Source organism: Sparus aurata, chromosome 10 (assembly GCF_900880675.1).
Source record: "Sparus aurata chromosome 10, fSpaAur1.1, whole genome shotgun sequence".
Taxonomy (NCBI): domain Eukaryota; kingdom Metazoa; phylum Chordata; class Actinopteri; order Spariformes; family Sparidae; genus Sparus; species Sparus aurata.
In genome coordinates this window covers 11880458-11904237 of record NC_044196.1, presented here as the reverse complement: position 1 = coordinate 11904237, position 23780 = coordinate 11880458, and the positions used below count along the sequence as shown (strand labels likewise).

Genomic DNA, 23780 nt, shown 5'->3' with positions numbered 1-23780 from the left:
TTAGCATGGTAACACACAGCAGTGCTAACATCAGCATAACCGTATAACACAAGAATGCTAACATGTTGATGTTTAGTGAGTAGGCTAATGTAACCGTCCTAGCTTGGCATGTTAGCATAGTAACATTTTGTAATTAGCATTGACACAAAATGAGGCACAGCAGTGCTATGAGCTACATGCTAACATCAGCATAATAAAATGCTCACAAGACTGATAACATGTACATGTTTACTGGGTAATATTGGCTATGATTGCCATCTTAGTTTAGCGTGTTAACATGACAAACTACATTTGTTTTTAAGGTGGATTAATAGAATTAATGATGGTGGAAATAATAACTTACATTAGGGTCTATACGCATATGTGCTAACTGCAACACCAGTTAAAAATCTTAAATTAATATTAGACAACAAAAGAGTTGTCATAGAGCTTTAAATGTAAAAGAGATTTTTTAATCTGATGAAACCCAAATGTGACAGTGTAACGCTACTGACACACTCGGTTCTGTTGTTGTCTTTCGATTCTTATCACTTGTCTTTTCTGCCTCCCTCCGTCTGCTAATGCTAATGGATTCTCAGCACTGGGTGGGAGCACTGGTCAGGTAGCATACCTTTGTGTGAGTTTGTGTTTGTGTGTTTAAGTACAGAAGTCAAAAAATGTAATGAGTCGACACCCTTTGAGATTTGGCACAGTCAGGTTACAGGTGTGTCCCTTAAAGCTGCATTCATTGATTTCCGGCCACAAGGGGGCGACAGAAACAAGAGGTAAACACAACACTAACACATTGTATCATCTCCCTCTCAGGCAATACTGTCAGATAACAGTTACCCTCTAACACTTTGAGGAAATACAGAACAATATTAGAATTTATTTGTCATGTTTATGGCCACTTAAAGATGAATATTCACACATTTTAAGCACTGTTTTTGGTCTCCACCACCTCCTGAGGGAAATAAATGGCTCCTTAGCCTCTAAGTGCTCCACTATTGTCACCAGTTAGCTGCTAACTTAATCTGCTGCTTGGTGCTGAGCATGTAAAGTGTGTTTATCAGCTCCCTGCACTGAAAGGACACAAAAGCACAAGAGTGACGGGCTGTAAAAAACAAAACAATTAGCTTAAAGACAAAAAAAGATTAAGGATTATTTAAACTATTGTAAACATTAAAACATTGACTACAGCAGCTTTAAGTTTAAATGAACATTTTGAAACACTGTGGATCACACAACACCTGTATCTGGTGAAACGAGGTGGAGAGGACTTTTATTTTGAAATTAGTACAAGTGAATCAAGCTACTTTCAATATAGTAACTTAAAGACAAACTCTGTGAGCTCAAAGTCAGTTCAAGCTTCATTATTAGATTTTCAGTTCATATGGAGACTGTTGATTTAATTTACCTCCCTTTTATTAAACAGACACACCTTAAAGTTACATATGTTGGTGTGGTTTTTTTTGTCACACTATCTCTATGCTTCTTACTGCTTCAGTACCAACATACATAACAGCCCATTTGCTGTTAATGTCCAGAAGGTGGCGCCATTGAACAGACAAACGAGACAGCAAGCTTTTATTCGGAAATGTTGTATTTTCTAGAAGCCTAATTGGTGAATGTATATTGTTCTTTTGTGAACTGTGTGGATTTTTTTACACTTCGTTTTCTGCCTAAACAAACTAAATAAACAAACTAAATAAACAAACTCTCTTTCTTTTCATGACTGAATATACTGAGTAAACAAACTGACTTAAAAGGACAACACCGCCTCTTCCTGTTTTAATTTGTTTATACATGGCGGACCCTGCCACCTTTGTTTGCATCTAACGGTGTTCTGGGACCTTATTTTCCTCCCAGAGCAGCTTGTTGATTCACGTGTGAAGTTTCTTCATTAATTGAGTTCAAATTTCTTCCCAAAAAACTACAAAGTGCCTCTTTAAAGTATGTTGTGAGCTAATCTGCTCTTCGACAGACAGGAAGCCAGTGTGAGGACTGATGTGATCTACTTTTTTTAATCTTGACCATGAGCTTGTTTGAAGCATCACTAAGACCAGACTAGAAAATGTGCCACCAATGTGCACGTCATGTCAAAAGGTGGTGCTGTTGGGCAATGAACCACAAAGGGCCCTCAGGCAAAGGTCAGTCATCTAATCTGTAATCTTGTTGCTCCAGTTTTCTTCAGTTTTGTCATCCAAAGCAAGTTTTACTCTGCAGGTTTCAAACCGCCTCTCCTATATTTACCTCACACACACATACTGACACTCCTGCATGACATATGGTGGAACAAGTGGGTAACTGTCAGGGCTGTGAAACAAAAGACCTGAAAAAGAAGAGAAAGAAAGGTTACAGATGAGGCAGCTGTGGAGGAGGTCATCAGATCCTTTATGTGAGTACTAATACCACAGTGTACAAATACTCGCAGTGTAAATGTTACTCAAATGAGTCTGAATGTCCTCTGTGACTGTTAAATCTACTGTTATGTATCAGGCCAACAGAATGTTACTGTTACTGTAGCTGGTTTAGGTGGAGCTCATTTTCAGGTTTTGACAAGATGAATGATTCAAATGATTAATAAAGTAGGTGTTTATTGATTTTTTTGTAAATCATCCAGCCAGTTAATCAGTTGTTTAGCTGTAGTCGTATAAACTGTTGGGTAGTTAAATTTGTAACAGAAGATCATGTTTTATAAGCTCTTCAAATGTTTTGTACAATCATCTTAATTATCACATTTTCACTGCTAACTGAGGTAACTAGCTAACAGAAGCTGTAGTAAACAGCAGTTAGCAGTTTTTGTTTTGAGTATGAGTTAGACAGGCTAATTTGTACATATTTTGCCATGAAGTACAATCAAGTTGCTAACTACAACCAATAAGAAGGCTATTTTTAATTACGGATTAAACTTATTTTCTCTATTAATTGATGATGACTGAAATGCCGTCACATTACCCAAAGAGACAACTTTAGCATGTTTGTTTTGTCCAAACAACAATCCAGATCTCAACATTATTGAAAAGTGTTAAAGATTATAAACATATTTTAAAGATAAAGTGTCAAACCCTTTACTTGCTGAAACCATAACAAGTTTTTAGGCTAAATGAAAATTTATTAAAATAAAAACAAAATGGGCAATAGGTACCAACTGGTTTTATAGCAAAAATCATATTTTATGATGAAGCTCTTCAAATGTTTTGTACAAAAATTTAAGAAAATTCCTCAAATTTGTACTTACAGGTGTAATATGTAATAATTTTAGTTGGAAACATTCAAATGAACCAAAATTATCAACAACATGTGAAGACAAAGCAGTTTGATGTTACATTGTCCATACTGTGTTGTCAATAAAAGTTAGCATGCTAACCAGCTACCCCCGTCCCCACCTAAACCTCCTTTGCTTACAATGTAAACACCAAAACTGAGCTAACTAGCTAACAGCAGCTCTAGTTCACTCAAACTTATTCCAAATAATTTAAAATTAGCCTATGAAAATACTTAAGAGGAAAAGCATCCAAGCCTCCCACTTGTGAAGCTGAAACAACGAAAAGTTTTGACAAGATGGAACGACGATTATCTTAACCAAGCTAACTAGCTAACAGCAGCTCTAGTTAGCAACAGTTAGCTGTTTTTTTAGTGTTTTTATTTTGTAGGATTAATTTGATTGGGTCATGTTTACATATTGTACCATGAAGTACATCAACCGTGTTAGTAAAAAATAAAAAATAAAAATAATTTAAAACGAAAAGAAAGAAAATGTTTGGTGTTTGGTGTCGACGTCATCCTCCGAAAACGAAGATGGCGGTAGTGAGCTGAGTCGCCGAGTCAGCAGCCAGCCAATTACACACGCGAAGGAGAACACATATCCGGAAATCCTTGTAGCATCATATTTGATTCCATTACGCTTTCCTTAAACAAATAAAACCGTCATTTTTCGTCGATACCTTCCACCGTGTCGCCTTCTGGAGCTTCACCCGCAGATTTATAAACAAATCTAGTGCGTAGTCCGGAGTCGTAATGGCCTCCAGGAAGCGAGGCCTCCCCAGAGATAACGGTGAGCCGGACGGACCCGCCAGCAAGCACGTCAAGCCCGCTGACAAGAGACACGTCGCCGCCTTGATTCTGGCGAGAGGAGGAAGCAAAGGGATTCCTCTGAAAAACATCAAAATGTTGGCCGGGGTGCCTCTTATCGGATGGGTGCTGCGGGCTGCTCTGGACTCGGAGTGCTTTGACAGGTAGATGAATAACTGTAGGAGCTAATATTAACTATTGACACCAACAACTGCAGCCACACACCCCCAAGTGCACTTTAAACACTTCACACGGCTTATTTATGTGTGTTAGCTGTGTTTATTATGTGTGGTATTGTAATATGTATGCATAGGTTTGAGCCACTTTCATTAAAGCCTCATTAAGGTGTTTGTTTTCTGCATAAGTGTGGCTGCAGACCATCTGACAGTCTGTGCATTTTATTTTGAAAAATATTCATAAAAGAGATTATTGATTAAACCGGATGAATGGGCAGCTGCACTGATAATCTGTTGATCTTTAAGACACTTTTCAAGGAAGAAAAGCTGAATATTTGCTTTTCTGACTGAGGATGTGCTGTTTGTCAAGATAAGTTAAGATTTAAATGTTCCTTTATTGATTCACCTTGGGAGAAATTGACAGGTAACACAGCAGAACAGAGGGAATAAAGTAGCAGGACAAGAGACGATAATAATCAGATTTATATTGCTTTTTGTTTTGGACGGCTGGTAAAACGGAATAAGATGAAGATTTTAGGTTTGATGAGCCGCGTTTCATCATTTTCTGACTTTATGCAAGCCAGATGATCATCAGGTTCACTGCTGAAAGAGTAATCAATAATCATAATGATCAGAAGGTGCAGGCTGATTGTTCTCCCATGTAAACCTCCTTCACTTCTCATGATGACCAGTGCTGCAGCGAGTAATCGATCTAAAGAAAATAGATTTCCAGCCATTCTGATAATCGTTTCAGCATCTTTTTTAAAACAAACATTTGCATGTTCCACCTTCGTAAAATTTGAAGAGTGAAAAACTAATCGATCAACAGCGATATTGAAAATAACCATCATTTGCAGCTTTTGTAACGACCTTATCAAGGTAACGTGCACTGAACTGGTTGTGTCTGAAATGACAGACTTTACTGGAGTTTGTAGTTTGTTTTAATTCTGTTTCGAAATGTTGTAATTTACAAGAATGAACATAAATCTTGTCAGTAATTACACACTGATAACAGATCGTGTATTAATAACCAGTTTCAGATGTAATTGTTCTGGTCCTGATGTTGGAAAAATAAAAGATGAGAAGAAAACAGAGCAGCAAACCTTGAGTTAGAAAAATGGTCGATACAGGTGATAATAATTTATATTGATGAGGCCTCTGTATCGTCCTTAGTGTGTGGGTGTCGACAGACCATGACGAAATCGAGAAGGTGGCTAAAGCGTGGGGCGCCAAGGTGCACCGCAGGACTCCCGAGGTCTCCAGAGACTCTTCCACGTCGTTGGAAACCATCCAGGAGTTCATCAGGCTCAACCCAGGTACGCCGACCGTCTGATCTCCAGTACAGGTCCGTGTGACGAGCACGAGCAGCTGCTTCATGTTTATCCTGTGTGTTGACTTCACAGAGGTGGATATCGTGTGCAACATCCAGGCTACGTCCCCGTGTCTCCACCCGCGCCACTTGAAGGAGGCCCTGGACATGATCAAGAAGCAGAGCTTCGACTCGGTGTTCTCGGTGGTCAGGAGACACCAGTTCCGCTGGCAGGAGGTCAAGAAAGGATGTGAGTCGACAGATGCAGGACGGCCGACATGGTGCTCTGAAAAATGACACACATCACACATGTTTTTTTTTGTGTTAAGTTTGGTGTTCAACATCAACAACAACGACCCTGAGCTCTCCAGTCACAGGGGTAGAAATATTGATTGTGCTCTTCTGTAATCTGATTGGCAGCTTAACCAACTGGAAATGACGTAGCAGAGGCAAAGATAAAAGTGAATTTGACTAAAGAATCATGTTACTTCTCGCAGTCATGACTCAGAGGCGTCAGTCCAGAACTCAAAGACTCTTAAAGAAAAGCAGGAAAAATCGTCAAATTTAAGAAACTGAAACCAGAAAATATTTGACTTTTTCGACTGAAACAATTTACTCGATTAAATTATAAAGCAGCTCTAAAACATTTATTTATATCATTCAGCCTCTTTGTAGATTTCAGGAGGATTTCATTATCTCTGGTGTCCATTGTGAATAAACTTCCTTAAATCAGATCAGAAATCTCACAAGAAGACAGTTCAGAACCTGCCTTGGAATGATCACATTTTTAAGTTTTCGTCAGTGTAAAAGTAATCCGGTGATAGTTGTCTGTACATCAGTGGATCTGTTGTGAACGGGAAGTGCTAACAGCTTATTCGGCAATGGTTAATTCTCCAAACTATAAACAAAAAAAGGCAGTAAAATTGGAGCTCAAAAGAGATCACCAGTCTGTAGCTGAAGCTTTTACGGGCTCTTGCTCTCCTGTTAGCATTACTGACTGCATTTAGCTAAAGGGACTACGTCAGCCTCACAGAACTGTTAGCACGGCTTGAGACTGTTATTGTAGTTTCCCTCTTTGTTGTCTATGAACCTTTGTATTTGCTTTTTCCGCCTATAATAGAAGATGTTTAATGACACTTGTTGAATGGACCTTGAACTTTTCCTCTCTCTTCCTCTAGCCGGTGAGCCAACAAAGCCGTTAAATCTGGACCCGTCCAACCGGCCGCGGCGTCAGGACTGGAACGGAGAGCTGTGTGAGAACGGCTCCTTTTACATCACCAAGAGGGAGCTCATCGAGAAGGGAGTCCTGCAGGTAACTGCAGAGGAGCACAGTGGGTTGTATTGTCCTGTTTCCACTCCTTTCATGTCTCCTAAACCTGCCAGTGTGTCATGTGCTTCATGTGACTCAACATGTGATCAGGAGGATTTTCTTGGATTATAAAAAAATCTCACTGCCTTCCCTTACTTCTGTTTTCCTATTCAGTCTGTGTGATGGTTGTTGGTGTCACTGTTTTTGTGCTCTCACGTGTATATGTGCCGTTTGTGTTTCCCTCCCTGCAGGGCGGTAACAAGATCAGCTACTACGAGATGCTGCCAGAGTACAGCGTGGACATCGACGTGGACATCGACTGGCCTGTGGCGGAGCAGAGAGTTCTCAGGTTAGATCAAATGAAAACACTTGTCAGTAAGCTTGTAATCGATCCAACGCTTTGGGGACCATCTCAAAAATCTGACTCGTCTGTTTCCACTGATGGCTGAGCTTTCATCCCGCCTTCGCTCCTCTCCACAGGTATGGCTACTTCGGCCGAGAGACGCCAGAGGTCGTCCGTCTGACGTTCTGTAAGGTGTCCGGATGTCTGACGGAAGGACGGATCTTTCTGTCCAAGTCCGGAGAGGAGATGTTGTCCATCAACACCAGGGACACCACGGGCATCCGCATGCTGCAGAAAGAGGACGTGGAGGTTAGAATCTGAGGGAAAGATGGTATCGGTGTATTTGCTCGCGTCGTTACGACCACACGCGCTACCCTCTGTGTGTCTCCTCCAGGTGGTGCTGTTGACCTGCAGCGAGGACCCCGTGGCCCAGTCGATGGCCGACCAACTGAAGAAGAGGACGGGCTGCGACGTGATCGACGTGGGAGAGGAGCCGCTGGATGTTTTGAGGCCGATGGTGGAGAAGAAGAAGCTGCAGTGGAAGGACGTGGCGTACATGGGTAAAGACAGCTGCAAGAGCACAAGCACGCCTCTCTAATTACAGCCTTTAGTCTCTACTCTCTAACGCTTTCTTCTTCTCAGGTAACGACAAACCAGATGTGAACTGCCTGAACATGGCGGGTCTGAGCGCGGTGCCCGGAGACGCTCCCGTGGTCGCCATCAACGCCTCCAAGTACACCTGCCACAACGTCGGGGGGAAGGGAGCCATGAGGGAGTTCGCCGAACACATCCTGCTGCAGAAACAGAAAGCCAAGTCGCAGATGAAGCAGGACCGCATCGACAGCAGCTTCTGACGCGACACACAGGAAATCTACCAGGAGAGTGAGAGAGGAAAATGGAGCGCTACGTATTTAAATTAAGAATAAGAATTTAAAGCAGAATTTAAATAATTCACTTTGTTTAAGATGTACGTTTTTCTGTGGGTAACTTTTCTTGAAGTATCAGATAATTTCAGGTGTTCATCACTAATTGTAGGAAGAGAAGGAATGTGAGTAATGCTGTGAAGAGAGTTTACTGCAGCACTCGCCTGGAGGCAGAATTCTCCTCGTCAGCTGCAGATGAGCGGAAAGACACAAAATGTTCGATCCAGAATGCAAAGAACAGGATGACACTACAACTGACACCAAACCAGCAAAATATCTTAAGCGTGGAGTGATTACTGAAGCAGTAAGTGGTTTGAATATTGAGATGTATTATTTTTATAGACTTAAGTTCCAAAAGGTAAAAACCCTAAAAATGCCTTGATATTTTATATACAAACCAAAATGTAACAAAAAATGTCTTTGCACGTCTTTATTTACGTTCCTCACGTGTCCTTAAATCAATAGTTATTAATAGATATTTTGGGAGACGTCGCTTTCTTGCACAGAATATAAATCAGAAAGTCGATATCACGTCCATGTCTGTGCACTTAATATGAAGCTGCAGCCAGTTAGCTTAGCTTAGCATGAAATCAGGTCATTTAGACAGCATTTAAAAACAACAAATATTATAAAAGCAGTAACTCAGTTAATTTGATGGACAAATCTGGAGCCTGGATGAAACTGCTCGCCTGGCTTTGTCCAAATGTACTGAAATCTACCAGAGCAGCACTTTTTAAACTAGCTAATTTACTAACATATCGTCTTTGTTTAATCTGGATGACAACTGAAGTTAGAAAATCGCCAATTTGTCGTTTTACTGAAAGGTTTATACTGAACTGTTTGATCGCCCAGAGCACCAACTTCCTGTTAAACTGCTACTTGTCGAGCTGTTTACACCTGTTTCAAGTCTTTATGCTAAGCTAAGCTAACAGCTAGAGCCTTTCATCTGATCTTTCGGCAAGAAAGCAAATATAAAGTATTTTGTTTGTGGCAATCGTCCTTCCATAATGTACCTGAAAGCAGCATTATGCTAACTCTTTTTGTGACTGTGCCTGATGCTGCAAGCTCACTTCCTGTTTCTAAACGGGAGGATTGATGATTTTTAGGTTAAAGCTGCTGTTTGTTAGGAGATTTTATTTAAAGATGATTTTCAGGTAAAGTGTGTGTCTTCTCTGTTTGATATCGTACAGCACGGTAATATTCTGTGTCCTGTCCCCTTCTTCTGTCTTCCACCCTCCTCAGAGATGACTCATTGTTTTGTTGGAATGTTTACGTGTCATTTGGCCCATTAAGTGATTTTATTTCTCTCTTTTCTTTTGTATTTATAATTGTGTATGAAGAGATTTTCATGTGTGAATCATTTTCAATGAAGTTGTTGATTGAAAACTGAGAGTTGTGGTGTTTTTGTTTTTTTATATATGCAGCAGAGGTAGAATTTGGTACCTTTGGACAGATCTTCAAGCTAAGCTAAGCTAACAGGGACAGCCACCATGGGACCTTATGCTGCATTCAAGTGCTCCTTTGATCGCCCCATTTCCGGTGGTTGGAAGAAGTTTTCCGGTGTGTTCATGTTGGAGTAAATTGGACGCCAACCTGAAGTTGTTACCACTCTCTTCCACCGTGTTTCATTGTCGTAAAATTGACATGGCAACTCGTTTGCTTACATTTTCTCAACTTTCCAAGCTGTTGTTTCGACTTAAGAGGGCATTCACTTGACTTTTACGATAATTCCGACAGCACCTGAATGCACCATCACAGTAATCAGCGTTAAAGAGACGTTTTTCAGTTTAAAAGATGATTTTCATCTTTTTGTAAGTACCTTTTCTGTGCGGAGGCGGCGGCCATCTTGTGTTGGTGACGTTCACTGAGCCGTTTACACAAAACCACGTAATATCTCAGTTTAACGACTTAAAAGAATATGTTTTAAATTGACAAACATCATATAACATGATTCAAATGGAATCAAACTATTAGTTTTCTCCCTGAAATCAACCAGGGGGAGACATTATTTATTGGTGCTAATGCTGCTTAAGATTGAGTCAATATTATTATCATTATAATAAGTTTAAGTTGTTGTAACTTTGTAGATCTGAGAGACAAAATATTCTAGAAGACAGCAGGTCACTATAGATTTACTCAAACAGGACTTATTGAGGACTCTTTTCAGTAAATAGTCCCAACGGTTGTCACATGATTCATGTCCTGTGCAGCATGTGTGTCTGGTGTTTAAGGGGGGAGGAAACACGGAAGTAGTTTACTGGAGACACACAGACGGATATAAAAGGGTGTGTGTTACGTATGTTGTTGTGTAACTGCACCACAGTGACTAAATGTCCTCACAGTGCAGTGAATCCCAGCGGAATGCTACAACTTACTACATTCAAGTACAAACCTGAGATATCGTTCTTTACTTGAGTCTTTTATTTTCATGTCATCCTCTGCTTCTGCACACTACACCTCAGAGGGAAATAGTGTTCTTTTACACCTTTAGTTACCTCTTTCTTTACAAATTAAGACCACTCCAGACAACACAAAAACACAAAACCCGAAACAACTCTGAGACATCTGAAACACGAGCAAGGGGGCCAGAAAAAGGTTAGAAATGTAATGTTAATCCAATTTTTTGTTGCAAATTCCTCACATTTACCTCAGAGGAGTAAAGTACTGGAATAATGCATGAATAATATGGACATCTATAAATGTTATAACATATATTATTGGCATTGGGGTGACTTCTGGTGTCTCTACACACATTGGGGACAAATCCTCCCCCCTGGTGTTCAAACTGCTGAACTACAGCAGAGAGCTTTAATCATGACACGCTCTCTTTTAGATAAAACTTGATGGAATTAATAAAAATGAATGTGTCTGTTTCTCAAAAACCGCAGCGGCATCATCCACCTCGCTGAAATGACCTCGATATCTATAGTATTTTCATTATTATGAACAAAATCGACAATCAGAGTGTCGGGAAATGTTGCTTTTTGCCAAGAGTTAGAAAACAAGATGTTATTATCTTGGGGTGATGCAATACTAATATCAACTATTTTAAACATTTTATTGTTTTATTAAATTATCAGAAAATCACTGAGAACACACAATTAAAATATTGCAGCTGTAAAACATCAAACCAACAGAAAGTCTCAAGAAGCCGACGATGAATATTTCTATAAAAATATGACTAGTGACATGTAATAAGACTTACAGGGCGATCAAAGTGTTTAAGTACAGTAATTATATTAAAAAGAGAAGAAGAAGAAACAACAGATGACTTCAGGTGTTGCGTCACTTCATCCTGCTCACAGGTGTGATGGTCAGCGGCCCGTCGTTCTTCCCAGATTTGTTGGTACATGGGCTGAAGAACGGGTAGACGCACTCGTTGAAGACGTCGTTGAAAGTGTAGATGTGGATTTTAGCATCAACATTGTAGAACGACACCTGTGAAGAAACGCAGCGTTGTTTTGAAAACAGAACATAAACTGGAAATTGGCGGAGAAAAAAACACCTTGATGTGTTTCTGTGACGTCACCTGTCCGTTCTCAAAGTCCACGAATATCCCGATCTTATTTGGTCTGAGGCTTATTTGGACGTCTGTGGAGGGCTCGGAACGAAAGGCATACTTGTTCCTGAAAAAGAGAAGAAACAAGACGAGGGTTCAAGGAAAAATTATTGTCTTCATCTCTCCGTCCCATTCCAGCTAATCAAACCTACAACTCACTTGTCTCTGAGGCTGAGGAACCAGTATCCGTTGCTCGGGGTGACTTCGATCTTCCCCTTCCTGTTGATGGAGTGTCGGGCCACTCCAAGATCCCAGTCCGTCTTCTTGCCCACCTCCACCTGTTCACAGGAAGCAGGAAGCAGGAAGCAGTCTTACAATCAAACACAGAGACATGTTGAAGCTCCTGTTCTGTTACTCTTCAGTGCCCAGTTTATTTATTTTGAAACTTTCTTTCTTTCTTCTTTCTTTCTTTCTTTCTTTCTTTCTTTCTTTCCTCCTTCCTTCCTTCGTTTCTTTTTTTCTTCTTTCCTTCCTTCCTTTATTCCATCTTACTTCCTTCCTATCTTTCTTTCTTTCTTTCTTTCGTCCTTCTCTCCTTCCGTCTTTCTTCGTTCCTTTTTTTTCCTTCTATCTGCCTTCCCTCCTCATTTTTTTCTGTCTTTCTTTCATCCTTCCTTTCTTTTTTCTCATTTCTTTTTTCTTTCTTTCTTCCTTCCTTCCTCCCTGTTTCCTTCCTTCCTTCCTTTTGTTCTCCTTTCTTTCTTTCTTTCTTTATAACTTCCTTCAGTCTTTTTTCCTTCCTTTCTTTCTTTTTCTTCCATCCTTCCTTCCTTCCTTCCCATCTCTTCTTTCTTTTTTCTTCCATCCTTCCTTCCTTCCTTCCCCTCTCTTCTTTCTTTCTTTCTTTCTTTCTTCCTACCTTTCTTTTTCTCATTTCTTGTCTTTCCCTCTCTCTCTCTCTCACTCCCTTCCTTCCAAGATACTGTAAAACTGTGATATTTGCGTTACGTAACCTCGGATAATAACCTTCTTTTAATCACAGAGACACAATTTGCTAATTAAATCAATCAGATATATCATAGAGACACTTGTGGAAACACCAGAAACGTGCTTTTCTGTTCGTGTAACCAAACGTGTCAATGACCGGACACACTGGGAACCCAAACAACACAAACTCTAAGGGTAAAGTGGTCTCACCTCCCAGTAGTGTCTCCCAGAGGAGATGGCCTCCCTGCCCAGTATACAGACGACTCTGTCAAACCTCTCTGGATTGTCTGGAAGCAGCTGGTGTCGATCTCCACACCTCACCTGCAGAAAAACACATTTTAATAACACAAAACTTCATTTTATATCCAGTTTAAATTATCTGCTTCAATTGCCACAGGTGTAAAAGTGGAAAAAACATATAATAATGTAATAATCTCTCATTTGATGTATGCAAACATGGATAAAGAGACTGTAAAGATACAGAAATATCCTCTTTGACTTAATTTTAACAGATGTCTCACACTCTTCATGTCCTCGGACATAACAAGCCTGGGGTGGGCAGTCATGGAGTTCAGCGTCACATCCACTGTGTTGAAGGAAAAAAATGTAAAGAAATGTACTCAACAAGGTGCAAATGATGTATATTATATCAAATATTATTAATTATGGTTTCGTTGGTTAATACAGCTGGTAGAAGTTAACATTCAATTGCTGAGAGAACGTGACGTTAGACGGGATAATGAGTTATTGTGAGTCATTTTAAATTAGTTTGAACTTTCTGGATATTTCTTAAGAGTTTGTGTTTTACTGTTGTTTTATACCTTCTTTCTCTCTTTCTTTCTTTCTTTCTTCATTCTTTCTTCCTTCCCTCTCCCTTTCCCTCTTCCTTCCCCCGTCCTTCTTTGCGGGCCTTCCTGCCTTCCTGTCCTCCCTGCCGCATAGTCGTTGGTCATTGCTGAGGGGGGCAGAGGGAGACGACGAGGGCTCAGCAGGGGGCACGACGGAAACGGCCGGGAAGGAAGGCGGCGATGGCGGAGGGCGGGAGGAGGAGGCTGGAGGGAGCGGAACAGGGCACGGCGGAAGGACGGCAGGAGGGAGGACCAGGACGAGGGTTCGTTCGGACGTTCTGCGGGCTTTCTGTTGTGAGGTAGGGTCATGGGTTCCATGGCGGGGGGCAATGGACATGACGTCGTCCTCTCTTTTTTCTCCCTCGTCCATCTTCCTCCCTTTTCTCCCTCCTTCCGTCTTCTTCCTCCTTCTTCCTTCTTCCTTCATTCTCACTTTTTCCTTTTCTTCCTCCCCTTTTCCTTCCTTCCTTCCTTCCTTCTAAATATTTCTGTAGACTTAATGTGTTTTACTGTTGTTGTCTCTTCATTCAGTCTATGTGGATGTAACATACCTGCGTAGTCCTGTACCATCTTCGTCCCTGCAGGAAAACAGTTTTGGTAAAAACGACACAAAATGCTGTTAAAAAACTAATTCAAGGTAGAATTCTTACATGAATATGTGGAGTATATTATGTAAGTGTGTATAAGGTGGAAGGGGAGTGGACACTCACTGGGTTGTGCTCGGACTGGACTGGGTTCTTGAATTAAGGCAGGAAATCCTGAAGAGAAGAAGAAGTGATGAACGCTTAAAATTCAAACATTTTATTCTGTGTAGTTTGGAAAAATCAGAAGTTATATAATTTACTTTGTGAATGCTATGAACTCACAGTTATCTTGTTGTCAGACTTAGTAAACATGAACAGTACAGAGCCTCGGCCACCAGAGGGCAGTATCTAGATACTTTATGACTGATACCAAATCCAACACATTTTCTCTTTCTTTCTTTCTTTCTTTCTTTCTTTCTTTCTTTCTAGTGTTTTGCACTTCACTCACCTGTTTCTATGATTCTCTTCAGCTCTGCCTGGAACTTCTCCATCTGAGCTCCCAGCGACCTGTAGATGGTCCCTGTTCCCAGGTCGGAGTCCACCGACACCGCAGACCAGTCCTTGGTAGGTGGAGGGCTGCAGAGGTTGGGGAAAGTCTAGGAAGAAGGTAGACATAAATATAACATTGATGTTTCCCATAATGTCAGAATAAGATGAACTCAGACTCTGTTAGATCGTCACCAACCTTGAGGCAGTGTATTTGGTCGTCTGATTGGGCGAGCTCGGCGAGGGCGCTTTCTCTCCTCCGCAGCTCTATTACCTCCAGCTCTAGCTGGCGTATCATGGCGTCGGCCTGGTGCTCAGCCGCCCTCCGGCTTATCTCCATCACCTCCATCAGCTCTGCCTGGGAACGCTCGATGGCCGACATCATCGTAGAGAACAGGCAAACGCTGCCCGCTGTCTCTCGCTCCACCGCCATCTGGTAATTGAAATGAAGCTCAGACAGTTCAAGACACCTTCACCGTCACTGTTTTCAGTTTTTCTTTAATTTTGTAGCTGCATTGAGGTTCAGTGCACAGTATAAGCCCCCAAAACAAATGGAAATATTCAGTGTCTATGGATTCTGCATCTGATTTAAAGAAGGACAGAAGTCCAAACTCTGAGAAGTCAGGAATACAGTTAGGGGTTTATGTGGAAGCATAACGGAGAAAGTACCCAACAAATAATAATGAAAACGGGGGTAAAACTCCCAAATTTGGGGAAAATGAAAAAAATACACGGAAAATTTGAGAATACACCCCAAAAATTGGTTAAAATCTTAAAGTTTCTTTAAAATCCTCAGAATTATGGAATAACAACAATCTAAAGATTCAAAATTGAAGTTGAAGCTGGAATATATGGTTAAAACCCAACAAATCAAGTAAAACCATGAATGTTTGGTCATTACTGAAAACCTTGAAGAAAGTATTGGCAGAATCCCCCAAATTAAGGCAGAAATACCCCACATGGGGAAGTGAAACCTTGATGGGTAAAAAAGGTTTTTTTTTAAATCTGGGCAAAATGGGGTTAAGAATTAACCTGAGAATGGTAAAGCTCTTAAACAACCCCAGACATTCATGTAGAAACCAACAAAATTCAAGAATAAACCAAAAGAAATAGGCTAGAAGTGTGAGTGATTACCACAAATGAGGTGAAAACTGAAATAAGACTCAATAGAAAATATGGTTTAAATCCCAAAGTCACGTAAAACAGCAGGAAGGACCTTGAAAACAAATATACAAGAAAGTACAGACAAAATCCTGGGAATTATGCAATGAATACACAAAGGTATGGATTTAAAACCTTGAACATTGAAAAAAACTATTCTTAATGTTGGTAAGAAACAAAACCTGAAGACGGTGGTGGGGGCATGTCTTTTGATAACAATCTGATGAACGGCTGACAGGAGGATTTACAGGTTTTACCACATGGCTGTGGTATTTTCACTGGAGTGTTTGTCTTACCTCCAGTTCACTCACTGACATTCTGATCTCTTCGATCTTCCTGATCCTCTGTCTGATCATCTCCTGGATCTCCTGCTCGGATACACTCAGCTGGGCCTGCACATACACAACACGTAGACACACTTTAAATAAGTCAAGCTATTGAATTTATAACTCTGCCTCAATCCTGAGCATCGAATCCAATTAACTCTGTTTTATTCCAAATAGGGCCATAAAATAAACATTAAGACGTGTCGAAGAAGAGTTGAAACTATTGATTGAGTTCATAAACTCATCAGGAAACTGTTTACAGAGATAATGAATCAAATAAGAAGTAGTATCATTTTCTCATGAGCTTACGTACACTCAAGACTTCTCTTTGCAACCAGTTGGGTCGCCCCTTGCTCGAAGCCCCCTTAAGCAATTTCGCATTGGCTTCCCTGTTCAGATCTGTGAGCTCAGTCAGTATTTATACAGACATCAATAGATACCCTCTGAATTTGATGGTTCGAGGTTAAGAACAACGTCATGTTGGGTTGCTTTTAGCCTCCATATCACCCATTCCAATCATGAACACACAACTTGCAGGGTTACCCTTTACATAAAAATGTCAACTGTGACCTACTTTGTCACAGATGTGCTTTGTTTTTGTTCTTCCTCTTACAGACGTTGTTCTTCATTTACAGCAGAGACACTTAACAAGTCCGAATGATTCGCTTCAAAACATCTTGTTTCTCTGACCTTGGTTTCCACCCATTCATCTGCGACGGACACTGTGTCATGATCATAATGGTCCAGGGTCTCGCATTCAGGACAGATGCATACTCGGTCAGTCCGACAGTAAATCTGAAATCCGTGAGAGAGAGTGTTTCAGCGTTAAACCTTCTTGTACCATGAAAATATAAACATATGCCACATGTTAAGACACAGCACTCTGAAAAGCCGACAATCAGTGACAGATATTGGTCCATAATGTTGGTTTACAGCCCAGTCACCAGAATCAAACGTTGTAAAAGTTTTAAGTTTTGCTAACATCGATAAATTCAAATTTGTACATTTGACATTTTGATAATTGTACAATAAGCGTATGAGATGACTTTTATGCCAGGAGGTGGACGGGAGGCAGAGATTTACTCGAAGTAGAAAGGACGACTCGAGGTAGAATGGATAACTCAAAGGAAAATGGACGTGGAGAGGTGACTCGAGGTAGAAAGGATGACTCAAAGTAGATTGGATGCGGAGGAGCATTCTAGCTATGTTTGTGGTGACCGATGGTGGTAAGCAGAAACATACATTACATTTATTTTGGCCGACTGGGTTGAGGTGTGAGTACTGTACCAATATTCCTCTGTGGTGGGTCTCACAGATAGGGAGGTTCTGGTCGCTTGAAGCCCCAGACATGGTGAACCTTCTCCGGCCTCTGGAGTGAGAGTAGGTGGGAGGCGGTGGTGGGGGTGCTCCGTTTTGGTTAATGGCAGCAATTGGACTGTGGCTGGGTACCGAAGAAGCCAGTGGGGTCTTGGCTGCTGAGAATGAAGTCAGGATGGGCTCACCTTTCAAGGTAGAAGAAACAGGAAACAAAAGAACGTCCTGACTAAAGCGACAAAATCTTAAGTGCATGCTTCCCAAGCAAACAACATAGAATTAAAGTGGTTCTTGTTTTCTTTTTTAATTAATCAAGACATCATGCCTCTGAATTACAATTGATACAATCATTTGAGACAAAATAAGCATTAGTCTACTGATTTGCTGAAACTGAACAGCTGTAGAGCCTCTATGATAACCCTACCCCATGATTACTTTGAGACTCACAGGTCGGCATCACTGGCACTTTTGGGAGAGGTCGAGGCAGCTTCTTCTTCAGTTCATCAAATAAACCGTCTGGTAGGCCTCCGTCTCCTCCTCCTACTGCTTTCACCCCTCTCTTCTCCCTCACGAGTCCTCCCCCTCCTCTCATGGATCTGAACTGCTCGGTGATCTCTCGCAGCGTCCTGTTGATCTGGAGGTCCGGTCGCTTCTGGAAGGTCTTCTTACACAGAGGACACTGGCAAACCTGGAGGGAAGGGATGGATGTTAATGGGAGGAAAGACAGAAGCGAGAGCAGAGAGACTAAATCTGCCTGATGTACTAACTCAAGTATTTGTCTCTGATAACATTAACTTGATGTGGCACTTGTCAGGACTACAATAAAAATCTGTTTTGACAACGTATATAATCTATGTTTGATGTGAAATCGGAGTTGGCTACATTAGGAGGTGAAAGAACTGATAAAGTAAACATAAAGTTACTTGAATTTCAAATGAAACAACACAAAATAATGACTTCATTTTAATTACAAAGCTCCAATACGTATATTTTCATTAACTGGCAACAAAATGCAACTAACCTTGACATAGTATCATGAGGTAAACAGAGGATGGGCAAGGACAGAAGAAGAGAAAGAGGAAGACAGGAGTAAGAAGGAGGGGAAAGACATCCAGGAAAAGACCAATCACCCACCTTGGTTCCGTCCCAGTATCTGCTGATGCAGCCCATGCAGAAGCTGTGGCCACATGGTGTGGACGAAGGGTTATTAAACACATCGAGGCAGATGGAACATGCGAACTGGTCATCAGACAGAAAGCTACCGTGTAAGGACATCCTAGACAGAGACAGAAAGTAATATATAGTCGAATGAATACCAACAAAAGAAAGAGGCTGCATTAAAAATGATGCAGAGTGTGTGTATGCTTATATGTTGATGATCTACCCTTATTTATTAATGGTCTTCTTTGCTTTTTGTCTTCCTTCTCTCGCTGTGATGTTATATCTTTAAAGCAAACAGCCAGAAGCAGACATAGTCATGGCCCTCTTTAAGAAATCAATCTTGACTTACCTTTTTAACTCCCTGTCACTACTCAGTACAACTGTCTTTGTAATGTGACAGCAGCGTGACCTTAATCTCCGGAGAGGGTGAAAAGGTGAAGTTACATAAGAAGCATATCTACTAAATCTGGAGAAGGAGCTGAGAAACTGAACAGTGAGTAAAATTGAGGGTGTTTTGTTGCAGTTTCGTTTAGAAGTTGAGTGAAAGCGGTCAATTCAAACTTATTGATGGGAAAGCTGAAGTTAGAATTAACAAAGGAAAATAGACATATTATGCAACACACACAAATCACGTCTGACGCCACAAATCAGATATGGATGGTCAAAAAACGTCAGGAATGAAGCAGGGCGAGATTCTGTCCCACATTATCACGTTCACTGAACATACAGTCTTTTTTTATTTTCTAAATGTTCTTGTCACAGTTTATCTCATCTATATATTGACATCTCAGTCATGAGCTGAACTCGTATAGCACGGATGTTAGCTTTAAGACTGTGGGAAAACTGCAAAGAAACTTGAGACATGTAAGATTTGACAGAGTAAAAGAAGCTAATCTTCTCTACACCAAACTACATACAACTGTCAGACGCCACAAAATAGATTTTAAGTTTAAAGATAGTTGATGGAGCTGTGGCATTAAAAAAATCAAATAATGACAAGTCGTAACTTAACTATTTAAAGTAAATGTTTAAGTAAGAATTCAGGTAGGAATGGAAGAATAAACAGGATGTAAATCTATAAAGCAGAAAAGCTTCCATGGATTGTACCTACATTACCCACAATGCAACTCAACTCCTGAGAGCTTAGTTGGAGATTTGGATGTGCTATGAGCTAACGTGTCCTCGATCCATAGAGATGAGGAACAGGCTACAGAGGTCTGGTAAACTCACTTCTTTCCAACTCTAAGTTGCGGTCCTCGGCCCCTCAGATGCTGACTTGAGTGACATCACTAGAGGCAATCTATTAGTTTTTGCACAGCTCCACATGAAGCCACAAAAAGGCCTTACGCAACTTTTTTTTCTAATTTGTCCTAATACTTCCCAATTCCCCTTTTAAATTGATGTAGTAAATCTTCAAATGGTTGTTGGTTAACAAATTCACATCTGCTAGTAACAGATGTTTTTTGAGCTCGCACCGTTTATGATCAAGCTAATGTTTTTGTAACTTACTACCTTTGCTAACTCAGAGTGTTATGGTTTCCTGTGACTATTTTGAAAATGTGTGGATATCAGAGACAGTCTAGATCTGACAGTCTAGATCCCCCGCAAGTCAGACTAGTGTTAATAATTTGCTACATATTCATTAAGTTTTCTATTTGGGATTTATTTATCAAAAGCTCAAAAACAGATGAGAGTATGTCTTTCTCAAAAAAATGTTAAGGTTTCTTCCATTTTTCCTGTGTTTTCCCTTGGGGACTTTATCCTCATCTGAATCAAGTGTTGTATGTTGTACGTATTAAAAAGCTTGTGGAGGCTAATTTGGAATATTGGGCGACATATTTAGTCCTGAAAACATGACCAATAGACGTGATTAAATAACATTAAAAGTTTGTTTTCTGTGTGGCCGAAAGCTTACCTAAAACGTGACATAACATAACATTACAACTTGTAGCTTCAGGCTTCATTACCCTGAGGGAAACTGGTTCGCAGCCAAGACATAGACAAAGCACAAAACACACAACATCCAACATCCAACTGAAACATATAATTAGAGCTAAAAAGAATGTCATATCAACTTCATAAAAGAAGTAATCAAAGTGAAGAAGTGATGTGAGGTAAAGTAAACAATGCTTGGCTCGAGTACAAATGCAGATATGTTGGAACGTCTTGATGGATACATTTAAATAATACTGCTGGCTCCTTGGGCTAATTATTTAGGACATTCATTTAATAATAAACTCAAATATAGGGCGGAAACAATCAATCAGTCAAGACAAAAATAACTTTTCAAGCACGTCACACATTCTCCAGCTGAAGATTTACTGCCGTTCTTGGTTGAATATCACTTGAATGTTGTTGGGTCTCTTGCATCCTTCGTCAGTTATGAAGATGTATTGTATTACTTTAGACATTAACACCTTTCAAATTACACTAGGTAGAAGAAACCTTTTACAGACAGCACATGAGATGCTCTTACGACACTTAATAAATGTATTCTTGAGATACTTTAATTACGAATTAAACATGTAATAGAAAATGAAAATTAGTACCTTTTTTGTTGTCTGTATGGATTTTAAAATATATCCAAACAGCTCCAGTTGTGTCTCGAGCCCTCACACTCTCACTTATGATGGGCGTTTGCTCAGGCTTTGAAATATAAAGGTGTGTGTGTGTGTGTGTGTGTGTGTGTGTCTGTGTGTGTGTGTGTGAAGACACACCACGCCCACTCAGGTCTAGTGTGACAGGTAAATGTGGCAGGACTGGTTCAGTCTGATACTCACAGGGAGTAGGTCAAATGACCACACACTCTCCCTTCAACCTCTTTTATTGTTCCATGTGTTAGTCAGGACGGGAACAAACACACTTTGAAGGGAGGGAGAAGGATTTCACCAACACACACCTGTGAGACTGAATCTGATACGATGTATGTGATTCCTTGGCCAGAATCATGACTATGATTAGCCAAATCAAACAGATGGATTCAGTGGAAAAGCTTTGTTAAACCTTATGTACACAACATGTCTGACCCCATACAGCAGGCCCACAACGTTAGTGACTAGCTGGGGAACATGGAGCAGAATTAGGATTAGGCCAGATATTTTCCTCAGGAGTTGGTGAACTCCAAAAAAGAGATTCAATTGGCTCCGTCTAACATCATTTATTTGAATAGGGCCACTCAACTGGCACCATCGAGCCACCAACACATGGTTGTTCTGTAACATGGATGTAGAAATTATTCAAAAACTTACTTTCAACAAATCCCAGGTTTCTGTAACAATTTGTCGGATGTATTGTAACATTAAGTTACTTAACATGGTGGAGCCAACTACTAACTACTACTTAGAGCTGATATACCTTTGCATCCAACCTTGATCCCCTTACAGTGCTTTAAGAGCTTTTCTTCATTTTGGTGCCCTGCTCCGTTAGCTTACTGGCTAACTTGACCAGTGAGGGTGTTATCAACATGACAAAAATGCTAAAAACCCTTGAAAACGCACAGTAAGTATTGCTAACAACATGTAAGCTCCCTGTGAAAAGTAAAGTAACTTACTTAAGAAGGAAATGAGCAGTGTCACTACAATGTTATCCTAGAGCTAACAGTTTGCACATAGACGTGAACACTAGCCTTCACTGAGAAGTTGCTAGTTTTTCACAGCTTCTTCACTCTGAATGAAATATAGCTGGCTCTGTAACTTTTGGGTCACTACCTTGCGAGCCTACAAGATGCTGTGTGTAATAAAAAGAAAAGGTTTTAAGTGGTTGGCAAACACATTTTTCTTGTTTGTTCCCATTTGTTTTAAGCTAGGTTGACTATGTTGTGAACTAACTCTGTATCAGACAACAAACAAAGCTTTTGTATTTTAATTTATCCATCAGACAAATTCATATGACACCATAAAGTCAAATGTGATAATGATTTTCTTTGTCTTCCTGTAAAAAAAATAAAAAAATGAAATGGGCTTGGGAACACGGAAAAACATCCTTTTCCCGCTCCACCCTGCCTGACATTATTTCCGTCTTCATCACTGTTATGGTATCACAACTAAAAATTAACTTGAAGGCCAACTTTACCGTGTTCAAAACACTGTGTGCAACAACGTGACTGGAGCTCAGTGATGGCATGAGGAATAAATCAGCTCATCATATCGTCGCCTCGATCTTTACCAGGACTCTGCTGGAATGCTTCTTGCCACCTGTATGTGCCTTTTGCTTGATCAGTTCCCTTTCAACTCTTTGCTCACGGTCTGTGGTTGTGTTTTCGCGTGCATTCATCTGTTTACTTTATCCGTGCGTGAGTGTGTGTTCAAACCAGTGGCATTTCACACTGACAAGTCAGTCATTCCTCTTGACTAATGAGGCAAAATCTCCAGAGAACGATAAGCTTAATCTCAGATAACGTGTACCCGAAGAGGAAGCTGGGCTTGGTTAAAAACAACAATAACAATGTCCTTAATCGTGTTGTTGATTCAGCTTCTTGTTAATTACAACCCATTCTGATAACACTGACCTATATAATAACTAGGTTGTGTTGGGTGTTGGTCAGTTTTGGTTGATTTATTGTACAGCAGTAGCACAAGTAGCATATTCTTTATTCCTCTGTGCTAGCAACAACCGCGGCCGGAGGAATTATGTTTGTCAAGTTGTCGGGCCGTCCTTCCGATTATGGTGAACAAGATATCTAAGGAGCATCTGGGGGACATGACTGCATACTTGGCACAAATGTCCGCTTGGACTTAAGGTTTGACAAAGTATGATAAAAAAACAAATATGTAGGGGGGTTTTAGCCAAAATCCAAGAATTCATATGTGACCTAGAATGACATTTATAGAGCGCCCAACAGTCCCCTTTAATGCAATCATACCCACTCCAATATAATAAAAAATATGCTAAAATCTTAATCTGGATTGTTTTTTGTGAGCTGCATAAAATTGTACTCAATCATAGATACCAGAACATGAAAAACAAATTCTCAAGAACAATGAAGTTCCTCATAATAGCACTTATCTACTGCTTGAGTATATGTAGCCTACTTTCCCAACCTTGTAATACACGTGTGTTTTACTTGTCACATGTTGCAGTGACACGCATAGAAGATTTGGCTCCAGGTGAATGTCCCTTAAATGAAAAAGGAACTATCTGTTGATCAACAGGTACCAGCCGTGCTCTTCCTCTTTTACATTCCGTTGCAGCCAGGTATAAACTGCACCTGCCTTGACATTTGACACACATAAGCTGATGCCAAGACATGAACTTGTTTTCTACGATCCTTGTAAACAAGATCATTAATGTGACTGAATGACT

The 23780-nt window shown here is 40.4% G+C and overlaps 2 protein-coding genes across 4 annotated transcripts; one reads left to right on the top strand and one right to left on the bottom strand.

Moving 5' to 3' along the window:
- The first annotated feature begins 3793 nt into the window (after nucleotides 1-3793).
- Nucleotides 3794-9503, top strand: cmasa (cytidine monophosphate N-acetylneuraminic acid synthetase a). The gene is made up of 8 exons (XM_030431856.1): nucleotides 3794-4217; nucleotides 5403-5545; nucleotides 5633-5788; nucleotides 6717-6850; nucleotides 7099-7196; nucleotides 7328-7499; nucleotides 7585-7750; nucleotides 7833-9503. Exons 1-8 carry the CDS (start codon nucleotides 4000-4002, stop codon nucleotides 8042-8044), a joined length of 1299 nt encoding a protein of 432 aa, XP_030287716.1. The 5' UTR covers nucleotides 3794-3999; the 3' UTR covers nucleotides 8045-9503.
- Nucleotides 9504-10511: 1008 nt separating this feature from the next.
- Nucleotides 10512-21097, bottom strand: LOC115589074 (E3 ubiquitin-protein ligase TRIM39). Of its 3 annotated transcripts, none has more exons than XM_030429761.1 (15): nucleotides 21029-21097; nucleotides 18453-18594; nucleotides 17766-18006; nucleotides 17292-17506; nucleotides 16695-16799; nucleotides 15975-16070; nucleotides 14717-14950; nucleotides 14480-14627; nucleotides 14158-14205; nucleotides 13999-14025; nucleotides 13103-13185; nucleotides 12810-12920; nucleotides 11832-11950; nucleotides 11643-11739; nucleotides 10512-11551 (listed from the first exon to the last, which is right to left on the bottom strand). In XM_030429761.1, exons 2-15 carry the CDS (start codon nucleotides 18591-18593, stop codon nucleotides 11399-11401), a joined length of 1818 nt encoding a protein of 605 aa, XP_030285621.1. In that variant the 5' UTR covers nucleotide 18594; nucleotides 21029-21097; the 3' UTR covers nucleotides 10512-11398. The 3 variants fall into 3 exon arrangements, with proteins under 3 accessions (XP_030285621.1, XP_030285623.1, XP_030285622.1); XM_030429763.1 differs by having other exon boundaries at nucleotides 13121-13185; XM_030429762.1 differs by lacking the exon at nucleotides 21029-21097 and adding an exon at nucleotides 18703-19773.
- Nucleotides 21098-23780: the final 2683 nt, after the last annotated feature.